Source organism: Balaenoptera physalus, assembly GCF_965194825.1.
Source record: "Balaenoptera physalus genome assembly, chromosome: X".
NCBI classification, from domain to species: Eukaryota; Metazoa; Chordata; class Mammalia; order Artiodactyla; family Balaenopteridae; genus Balaenoptera; species Balaenoptera physalus.
This window is the reverse complement of record NC_138903.1, coordinates 133,018,130-133,028,965: the sequence shown is the minus strand read 5'-3', so window position 1 is coordinate 133,028,965 and position 10,836 is coordinate 133,018,130. Positions and strand designations below refer to the sequence as shown.

The 10,836-nt window shown below is 58.5% G+C and overlaps 1 protein-coding gene across 4 annotated transcripts; it reads left to right on the top strand.

Moving 5' to 3' along the window:
- Positions 1-337: 337 nt before the first annotated feature.
- On the top strand, positions 338-4,088 carry PNCK (pregnancy up-regulated nonubiquitous CaM kinase). 4 transcript variants are annotated; one of them, XM_082447911.1, is made up of 12 exons: positions 338-391; positions 1,139-1,208; positions 1,425-1,556; positions 1,751-1,825; positions 1,900-2,038; positions 2,178-2,301; positions 2,487-2,562; positions 2,658-2,770; positions 2,861-2,939; positions 3,031-3,118; positions 3,273-3,417; positions 3,770-4,088. In XM_082447911.1, the coding sequence occupies exons 2-11, from the start codon at positions 1,141-1,143 to the stop codon at positions 3,408-3,410; spliced, it is 1,032 nt and encodes a 343-aa protein (XP_082304037.1). In that variant the 5' UTR covers positions 338-391; positions 1,139-1,140; the 3' UTR covers positions 3,411-3,417; positions 3,770-4,088. The 4 variants fall into 4 exon arrangements, with proteins under 4 accessions (XP_082304037.1, XP_082304036.1, XP_082304038.1 ...); XM_082447910.1 differs by lacking the exon at positions 338-391 and adding an exon at positions 398-639; XM_082447912.1 differs by lacking the exon at positions 338-391 and adding an exon at positions 398-654.
- Positions 4,089-10,836: the final 6,748 nt, after the last annotated feature.

Sequence of the window (10,836 nt, the reverse complement as noted above, 5' to 3'; positions counted from 1 at the left end):
GGCCTGGATGCCCTGTCTGCGGAGAGGACATTAGAGCAGAGACCCGAAGGCACCCAGAGAGCCAGGTCAACATGTGGGTGAAGAGACTTCTGTGTGGAGGACACCGGTGGTGCAAAGGCCCTGGGGCCGGCCCAGTCTGGCCGCCGGGGGGAGCTGGAGCCGGCGGGAACCCGCACGAATGACAAAGGAGGGAGGCGGGGGCGGCCGGCGCCGGCCGATTGCCTTACAAGGCGCCCTGCAGTGCCGCGGCCGCGCTCGGCCACCGCGTGCTCGGCCGCCAGCGGGCGGCGGGGGCGCGCGCGGAGGGGGGCGGGGCCGCCTGGGCGCGGGCGGGGGGCTCGGCGCGGTGGCTACTGCGCTAGGCGACGCTGCGGCTTCGCTTCGGCTCCAGGTCCGCACCCGGCGCTCCGGGGCGCGGGCGCGCGCTGGCGGGGGCGTGCAGTGTCCCGGGCCACGGCAGGCCCCGCGCACACCTGTCACGCCCGGCGCGCCCCCGGCCGGCACGCGCGCGGCCCACGCAGCTCGAGACGCGGGAGGCCCGGGCTGCCGAGTCCCTCCCGCCGCGAGGCGCCGAGGGCTGGGCTGAGCCGGGCGGCCGCGTGGGTGGCCGTGGCGGGCGGCTGTGCGTGGGGGTCGCAGGTGCATCTCGGGCGGGTCGGTGGCCTGGGGCGCGCGTGCCTGTGGGCGCTGGGCCGTGGGTGGCAGGTCTAGGCCTGGGGGCGGCCGGGGGCACCTCTGGGCGCTGCGGATGGGGGTGAGCCTGGAGGGGCCCGGGGTGGGGGCACGGAGCCTTCTGGAAGGCGGCCAATCGCGGCTGACTAGGTTGCGTGGGGGCGGAGAGGGGGTCTCTGGGCGCTGATCGCCGTCGGGGTGCCAGGTCTTGGGGCGTCGGATCGTGGCCGTATCTGGGAGGGGGAGGAGTGTATGCGGGGGCCTCGCTGGAGGCGTCCACCTGGGAGTGCGGACCTGGACGGTGGGGGAGGGGCGAGGTGTATCGGGCTGGGGGGGGTGTGTGGGACCTGTGTTCCTGAGTGGGGCTGTGGCTGAGGGTGGCTGAGGCACTGCCGGATCTGGGGCTTGGGGGACGGGGCTGCCCCTCGCCCAGGGAGCTTCCCTCCACCTCTCCCTGCACCCCCAGACATGCTGCTGCTCAAGAAACAGACGGAGGACATCAGCAGCGTCTATGAGATCCGGGAGAAGCTCGGCTCGTGAGTGTGTGTGTGTGGTGTGTGTGTGTGTGTGCGCGCGCGCGTGTGAGTGACAGTGAGTGAGTGTGTATCTGTGTGGGGGGATGGGTGGCATGGGACGGGGAGGGCTTCCCCATCTCCTTCGGCTAAGGGGGCCCTTCTCCCTCCCCGCCTCTGCTCTCGCCCCGCCCTCCTCCTCGCCTTTCCCCTCCCTTCCTGCCTCCCCCTCTGCCGCAGGGGCGCTTTCTCCGAGGTGGTGTTGGCCCAGGAGCGGGGCTCCTCACACCTTGTCGCCCTCAAGTGCATCCCCAAGAAGGCCCTTCGAGGCAAGGAGGCCCTGGTGGAGAACGAGATCGCGGTGCTCCGCAGGTGTGCGCCCCGTGGTGGCTGGGAGCCTCCTGGGGTGGAGCGCCCTGCCTCCTCCGTGTCCCCAGAAAGGCCTGGCCGGGGGCACTGCCTTGCTGGACCGGCAGGGGCGGGAGGAAGCGAAGAGGGCGATGGGCTTCCTGGGGGTCCAGAGGGGGCCGTGGCGGCCCGTAAGGGGCCTTTTCTTGCCGTTGCAGGGTCAGCCACCCCAACATCGTGGCTCTGGAGGACGTCCACGAGAGCCCTTCCCACCTCTATCTGGCCATGGAGCTGTGAGGAGGGCGGGGTCGGGGGGGGTGGGCTGGGGCCGGGGGGCCCGGGTCAGCTGAGCCCCTGCTCCCCCCAGGGTGACGGGGGGCGAGCTGTTCGATCGCATCATGGAGCGCGGCTCCTACACGGAGAAGGACGCCAGCCACCTGGTGGGCCAGGTCCTTGGTGCCGTCTCCTACCTGCACAGCCTGGGCATCGTGCACCGAGACCTCAAGGTGCCTGCCCTCCTGCCCGCCCATCCAGGCCTCGCCCCGAGTCCCTGTGCACCACGGGTGTGGGGGACTTGAGCGCGCCCAGCCCCGGGGACCACGCCGGGGCTGACCCGGTGTCCTCTCTGGCATCTGTGTGTCGCAGCCTGAAAACCTCCTCTATGCCACGCCCTTCGAGGACTCCAAGATCATGGTCTCTGACTTTGGCCTCTCCAAAATCCAGGCTGGCAACATGCTAGGCACCGCCTGTGGGACCCCGGGCTATGTGGGTAAGTGAGGGGGGCGCCCCGAGGCTCGCCGGGGGCCTGGGGGCCGGGGGACCCTGTGGGAGCCATGGTGCCAGGGGCAGGGCAGGCGGTGGGCCACTCCTGGGGTGAACTAGGCTGAGCCGGGCAGCACTGAAGGCGTGGTGTGCGTGTGCGCGGGTGTGCGTCTGTCTGTCTCTGGCCCCCAGCCCCGGAGCTCTTGGAGCAGAAACCCTACGGGAAGGCCGTAGATGTGTGGGCCCTGGGTGTCATCTCCTACATCCTGTGAGTGACCACTGGGAAGGCTCTTCTTCTGCCTGCCTGCCCCCTGCTGGGTTGGGGAGGTTTGGACATCCGGGTGATTCATCTGTGGGTGCCAGGCTGTGTGGGTACCCCCCCTTCTACGATGAGAGCGACCCCGAACTCTTCAGCCAGATCCTGAGGGCCAGCTACGAGTTTGACTCTCCCTTTTGGGATGACATCTCAGAATCAGGTGAACTTGAGGCTGACCCCAAGCCCAGGGAGTGGGGAGGGACGAGGGGCCGTGGGGACAGGGTGGGCTGATCTGGTTTCCCTGTTCCAGCCAAAGACTTCATCCGGCACCTTCTGGAGCGAGATCCCCAGAAAAGGTTCACCTGCCAGCAGGCCTTACAGCATCTTTGGTGAGCGGGGCCCCTGCTGAGCTGTCCTGGGACCAGAGGGTCCACACCCTCAGAGACCCCCACCCCTCATTGACCTTTGGCCTCGCCCTAGGATCTCCGGGGATACAGCCTTTGACAAGGACATCCTGGGCTCAGTCAGTGAGCAGATCCAGAAGAATTTTGCCCGGACCCACTGGAAGGTCAGTGTGGGGAGGGGCCTGGGGACCCGGCTCAAGGCTGCCCGCCCCGTCCGTCAGCCTCAGGAGGATGGTCTGGGCCGCCGGTGGTCTCTACGGTCCTCGAAGTCTTGGGACCAGGGCCGGGACATGGCCTGACACCCCTCTCTCCCTGCAGCGAGCGTTCAATGCCACCTCCTTCCTGCGCCACATCCGCAAGCTAGGGCAGAGCCCGGAGGGTGAGGAGGCCTCGGGACGGAGGGTGATGAGCCACAGCCACCCGGGCCTCCACACTGGCCAGCCCCCCAAGTGGTGACCCCCAGGTGCGTGGGGGTGAGCCCTGCACCCGCTGGGAGCTGGCTCCTCGCTGAGCTTACGGGGTGGCAGGCCCCACGTGGCCAAGAGCTCTGCAGGGTGGACCTCACGGAGTAGCGGGCTGAGGGCAGAGAGCACAGACAGGGGAGGAGCCGGGGTCCCCAAGAAGTGGATGAGAGAGAGAGGTGGGGGGCAGGCCATGCCGCTGGCGGGGACCGTGAGGGTTCTGAGGGGCCCAGTGCCAAGACCCAGTGAGTGCCTCTGCTGAGAGCCTGGGCTGGGAGCAGGGGGCACAGGGCAGTCCAGGGGTGCCTCCTGACTGTCCCCTTCCCTGTGCTTCTCTCTTCTTCTCCACCCCAGGCTGAGCGCACGGACCCCCAGATTCCCTTCCAATGGACCCTTTCAGTCCCCCCCACCTCCCCCTCCCGCCCCGGGGCACCTCTGCGGGAGAGCTTGAGCCCTGTGGGTGTGGTGCGGGGCGCTGGGGTGGGCGCTGGTGGGGCGCGTCCACAGACTTCCCTCCCCTGTCGCTGCCACACCCCCTCTAGAAACCAAGAGGCCCGGGGGCTGTCCTTCCCGTGCCATTCTGTGCTTTGCTGACTGTGGGTGGTCCTGCTTGTGTCGTGGCTCTCCAGCCTCCCTCCGGTCTTCCCCAAATCAATAAAGACAGACAGAGCTACGGGCAGTGGTGAGCCGCGGGGAGGGATGAGGGCTGGGAAGGAAACCAAGGAGGCAGGCCACCTTGCCCGTCACCACCCGAACTTCTGCTGCCTCCCATCACGGCAGACAAGCTCCGGGTCGTCCAAGAACTTCCTCTCCCCATTCCCGGCGTGCCGGCCAGCTCTGCCACTCTCGAGGTTGGCCTGCGTGTGGCTCTGGGGCCCTGGGCCGGGCTCAGGAGCGAGTGAAGGCATGGGTGCTGTAGCTGGGAGGGCAACCAGAGTCCCGGACTGTCTCCTACCCACCCCGCCGCCCCCGCGCCCCCCGCCCCCTCCCCCCCCATCTCCCTTTCTTCCCCTGCTTCCCATGGCCGTGGCCAGACAGAGCATTCCCAGGGCACGCCTTGCACCGAAAGGCTCTGCAGCCCCTGTCTCTGAGGCTGGAGCAGGGGCCCCTCGGCCAGGAGAGGGCGCTGCTGGGGCCTCAACCCCTGTGCTGGGTCGTGGCTTTGGCACCGCTGGGCTCCAGGCCCTGGGGAACCGGGCTGGGTGGGTCGTGGCTTCCGGTGTGAAGAACGGTGGCAGGTCTTCTGGTCTGTGCAGCCCCTGCCCCTCACACCCCCATTCTGGATCGGGTCGGGCTCCAGAGCCCGGCCTTGCTGGGCCCCAGGCCTTTACTGGCTCCGCTCGGGCTTTGTCCCGCGCCCGTGAGGGGAAGGCTCCTAGGGCCTCTCCTCGGCCCCGGTCAGGGCAGAAGGAGCACCCTCGGGGTTCTGGCTGAGCTGGCCACTCCTTTGTCCCACCGTCACCCCTGCCCACTGGCCCCTGCCAGCCTGCATCGCAGAGCCTGCTGGAGAAGACACTTCTCCATGTCGACCTTTGGGACCTGAAGGGAGACAGCGAGGCCCAGAGCAGGGCTGGCCTGGGTCTCGGGGGTGGGGCTGGGGCAGGGGCCGGGCTTCCACCGAGGAGGGTAGCCATGCACACCTGCACAGGCCCCTGAGCCCGGGGCAAGTCCCGAGGGGGTAAGCAGCTTCCCCCTCTGTCCCCACGGCCAGTTCTAGGCCATCCTTTGCTCTAGGCTTTGGTGTCACACAATGCGGTCCCACCACGCCAGCTCCCCTTTCTCTGTCCATAGCCCGGGGGACCTCAGGCTGCCATAACCTTGGCCGGGTCTCTACAGCTTGGCCTCTTCACCTCCAACGACCTGTCCTGCCTCCCCTTAGCCCCCCACTTGGGACCTTGTCATGTCCTGTCCTGCCACCTCAGACGTCCCCTTCGCTGGCTCTCCTCCCCTCTTTTGGTTGTTCACGTTGGCCTCCCAGCACACTCACGTTTTCTCGCTTTGCCATCAAGATTGATTGGGCCTCTACTTTGTGCCAGGTGCCGAGCCCACTGGCCAAGGTGCCCACCGTCATGCAGGAGGTCCTGCAGTGGAGGGGGTGGGCTTACTCAGGCAGTGGGAATGATCCGCCCAGGGAAGGTAGCAGCTGGTGCTCAGGGAGGCCTCAGCAGGAGCACCAGAACCAGCCTTCCAGAAGGAATCACACTCCTTCGGAGACAGCCAGCTCTTCCAGCCCAGGCTGCAGCCCCATCCTCGCTGCGGAGTCAGGGTCGGGGCCCAGCTCCGGCCGCAGTGACACAGGGTGCAATTTGACCTTCCGCCAGCAGGAGGCGCCACAGTCACAGTTTTCCACGTTCATCAGCCACCTGTTGCTCCTTCAGCACCTGGGGCAGCTGCTCAAAACCATTTCTCCTCCATCCCACCCCCACCCCCCAAATGCTGCCCCAGGGACGTCCTCGCCTGGGGGAGAGGCCTACCCTGCCCATCTGGGAGCAGGGAGACGGGGGACCCCCAGGTCGGGCAGTGGCGTCACCATTCATCCCTCTGAGCCCTTCCCATGGAGGGGGGCAGTTTGCGAGAAGAAAGCTTTGGGGGACCCAGGCCGTGGGAGCATTTCGGGCTCAGGGAAGAGCAGGTGTTCAGGTACTGAGGCTGCGCCGGAGGGACAGGTCACACTGGAGCCCGGTGAGGTGAGAGCCGGGCCTTAGTCTCTGAGCTGCGATGAGCCGCTGGCGGGGTGGGAGCCCGAGAGTGCCCTTGTCCGGGCTGGGGAGGCGCTGAGCTGCTGTGAGTCTGGAGCCGGGGCCAGAGGACTGGCCTTCCCAGGAGTCAGGGAGCAGACTGGATTTGAGGGGGGAGCCCCTGTGGGCGTCACGAGACGAAGCTGTCTCCCTCATTCTGGGCCACACAGGGTGGGTCACACGCTCTGTCCTGGAGCGAATCTGTGGGTGTCAGAAGGGTTAGCTCAGTGGTGAGTCTTTTTAAAAATGTTTTGGCTGCGCCGCCTGGCATGCAGAATCTCAGTTCCCAGACCAGGGATTGAAACCCTGCCCCCTGCAGTGGAAACGGGGAGTCTTAACCACTGCACTGCCAGGGAAGGCCCAGTGGTGAGTCTTTATTGAGCACTTACTGTGTGCCAGGCACCCGTATTAACTCCAACCTCGACTATGAGGTAGCGGCTCTCATGATCATCACCCCCACTTTGGATACTGGGAGACGGGGGCATAGAGGCCGCATAACTGAGCCAAGGCCACGCAGCCTTGGGCTCTACCTCCTGCCGGTCTCTGTGTAAGTGAGGAGGGCTTGCTGGGAACGTGAAGGTCGTGTGGGGGCTTGGGGAGAAGGCAGGGGAGCTCTTCTCCACCCTTCTCTTGGTGAGTGCAAACTGGGCTGGGTGGGGGGCACCCTGGATTTGAGTTTCAGCCTTGCAGGTGGTTTTGTCGCCTTTAACACTCCCTGTGCCTCTAGCTCATTGAGTCAATTCCCTGTGAAATGGGAGTCTGGGTGATGGGGCGAACCCCTCTGGGGTTCAGTGTGAGGGACTGGGCTGACGGCAGGGACACGTCTGGGGGCCATGTCAGAGGGTAAGGTGAGAGAGATGTGCTGACGGAGGGAGATGAAGAGGGACTGGGAAGATGGACGTTGGTCGTGGCGGACTGAACAGGGGGGCTGCGAGGGGGTCTAGGAGAGAAGCAGGCCTATTCAGGGCCCATGGCAGCCATGTTCTCCGCCCAACCCCACCTCTGCCCAGGCACCCCTGTCTCCATCCCTGTCTCTTCAGGTGGGCAAGACACGAAGTACGGAGTGTTTGGGGAAAAAACCAATAACCCGATTTGGTTGATTGAAGGGTGTTGGGACAAGTGGTTAGAGATTGCCCAGAAAAGTGAACTTTCTCAAGAGGGCACTGGGGAGCCACTGGAGGGCTGTAGGGAGGATGGTGACAAGATGAGATTTTTGCTTTAAGACAGTTTTCAGGTATTTTTCAACCCTATCTGGCCCCTCTTGATAAATATAAAAATCTCATCTCTAGATGCCGCCCCACCCAAGCCCCATGGAGATTTCAATAGTTCCCCTCATGCCAGAGAGCCCAGCCTGCCTCAAGTGATGTCCCGAGTAGAGGCCCAGTTGTTTTTTCTCAGTTTATCCTTCTAGTTCTTTCAATTATTGCCTTATGTATTTCTAAGTTAGGTTATTAAGTGCAGATGACTTTAGGATTGCTACGTATTTCGTAAGTTACACATTTGGTCAAAATGGAGCAACATGCATTAATACTAGTAATGCTTTTGCCTTATAGTCGACTTATACAGTGATAGTAGCATAGCAACTATATCTTTCTTTTGGTGAATACTTGCCTGGCATATCTTGTTCAATTCTTTTTCTCTCAAACTTAAATTTTTTTTTACTGAGATATAATTCACACGCCATAAACCTCACCCTTTAAAATGTACAATTTATTGTTGTTTTGGTATACAGATGTCCCTGACTTACAATGGTTTGACTTACGATTTTTCGACTTTTACGATGGTGCGAAAGCAATATGCATTCAGTAGAAACTGTGCTTCAGATTTTGGATTTTGATCTTTTTCCGGGTCAGCGATATGTGGTTCAGTCCTCTCTCGTGATGCTGGGCAGAGGCAACCACCCGAAGCTCCCACTCAGCCACTTGATCACGCGGGTAAACAATGGATACACTTATGACCATTCTATACCCAGACAGCCATTCTGTTTTTCACTTTCAGTACAGTATTCAAGTACATGACATATTCAACACTTTATTATAAAATAGGCTTTGTGTTAGATGATTTTGTCAAACTGTAGGCTAATATGACTGTTCTGAGCATGATGAAGGTAGGCTAGGCTAAGCTACGATGTTTGGTAAGTTAAGTGTATTACATGCATTTTCGACTTAGGATATTTTCAACTTATGATGGGTTTAATGGCATGTAACCCCATCAGAAGTTGAGGAAGATCTGTGTTTACAGTTTACATCATCACGATCTAATTACAGAATATTTTCATCACCCCAAAGGAAAACCCTGTACCCGTTAGTGGTAACTCCCCATCCGGCCCCCACCCCCCAGCCCCTGGCAACCACTAATCTACCTTCTGTCTCTGTGGACTTCCTTATTCTGCTATTTTACATAAATGGAATCACAATATGTGACTCTTTGTGTCTGGCTTATTTCATTAAGCATAATGAACGTTCATCCATGTTGTAGCATGTATCAGTACTTCATTTTATAGCTGAACAATGTTCCATTGTATGGATAGACCATGTTCTATCTATCCATGCATCCCTTGATGGATATTTGGGTTGTTACCACCTTTTGGCTATTGTGAATAATGCTGCTATGATCATTTCTGTGCAAGTTTTTGTGTGGACATACCTTTTCAGTTGCATTATTTGATAGAATTCACCAGTGAAGACTTCTGGGTTTGGATTTTCTTTGTGGGAAGATTTTCAATTACTAATTCAACTTATTTGCTTGTTATAAGTCTATTCAGATTTTCTATTTCTTTTAAAGTCAATTGTGGTCATTTTTGTCTTTCCAGGAGTTTGTCCATTTCATCTGAATTGTCTAATTTGTTGGCATAAACTTGTTCAAAACATTGCCTTATAACCCTTAACATTTTTATAGGTCAGTAGTAATGTCCCTCTTTTCATTCTTTTTTTAAAAAATAAATTTATTTATTTATGGCTGTGTTGGGTCTTTGTTGCTGTGCGCGGGCTTCCTCTAGTTGTGGCGAGAGGAGGCTACTCTTCATTGCGGTGCGCAGGCTTCTCTTGTTGTGGAGCATGCGCTCTAGGCTCACGGGCTTCAGTAGTTGTGGCACATGGGCTCAGTAGTTGTGGCTTGCGGGCTCTAGAGTGCAGGTTCAGTAGTTGTGGTGCACGGGCTTAGTTGCTCCGCAGCATGTGGGATCTTCCCGGCCCAGGGCTCGAACCCATGTCCCCTGCATTGGCAGGCGGATTCTTAACCATTGCACCACCAGGAAAGTCCCCTCATTTCATTCTTGATCTTGGTAATCTTTTTTTTTTTTTTTTTTTTTGACTGTGCTGTGCAGCTTGCGGGGTCTTAGTTCCCCGACCAGGGATTGAACCCGGGCCCACGGCAGTGAAAGCACTGAGTCCTAACCACTGGACCGCCAGAGAATTAACAGGTAATCTTTTTTTCTTTCTTTCTTTTTTTTTTTTTACAGTATTATTATTTTTAAATTTATTTATTTTATTTATTTATATTTGGCTGCATTGGGTCTTCGTTGCTGCGTGCGGGCTTTCTCTAGGTGCGGCGAGTGGGGGCTACTCTTCGTTGCGGTGCGCGGGCTTCTCATTGTGGTGGCTTCTCTTGTTGTGGAGCACGGGCTCTAGGCGCGCGGGCTTCAGTAGTTGTGGCACGTGGGCTCAGTAGTTGTGGCTTGTGGGCTCTAGAGCACGGGCTCAGTAGTTGTGGCGCACGGGCTTAGTTGCTCCACGGCATGTGGGATCTTCCTGGACCAGGGCTCGAACCCGTGTCCCTTACATTGGCAGGCGGATTCTTTTTTTTTTAAACTTTGGGTTTTTATTTATTTATTTATTTATTTATTTATTTATTTATTTATGGCTGTGTTGGGTCTTCGTTTCTGTGCGAGGGCTTTCTCTAGTTGCGGCAAGTGGGGGCCACTCTTCATCGTGGTGTGCGGGCCTCTCACTATCGCGGCCTCTCCTATTGTGGAGCACAGGCTCCAGACACGCAGGCTCAGTAATTGTGGCGCACGGGCTTAGTTGCTCCGCAGCATGTGGGATCTTCCCAGACCAGGGCTCGAACCCGTGTCCCCTGCATTGGCAGGCAGACTCTCAACCACTGCGCCACCAGGGAAGCCCAAGGCAGGCGGATTCTTAATCACTGCAGAGCCACCAGGGAAGTCCCCTCTTTTCATTCTTGATCTTGGTAATCTTTTTTTTTTTTTTGGCCGTGTTGTGCAGCTTGTGGGGTCTTAGTTCCCCTACAAGGGATTGAGCCCTGGCCCACGGCAGTGAAAGCACTGAGTCCTAACCACTGGACCGCTAGAGAAAAGAGCAGGTAATCTTTTTTTCTTGATCAGTCTAAGTAAGATCAACTTTGCTGGTCTTTTCAAAGAACCAACTTTTCACTGATCTTCTGTATTGTTTTCCTGTTTTCTATTTCATTCATTTCTGCACTAATCTTCCATCTGCTTGCTTTGCATTTAGTTTGCTTTTCTTTTTCTAGTTTATTAAGGTATATCATTTGGCCATTGATTTGAGACCTTTTCTTGTTGTTGTTGATATAGGCATTTAAAGATAAATTTCTCTTGTAAACAATATATAGTTAGCTGAATCTTGCTTTTTTGAATCTCTGATTTTTGATTGGGGTGTTTAGACCCTGCATATTTAATGTAGTGATTGATATGGTTGGATTTACATT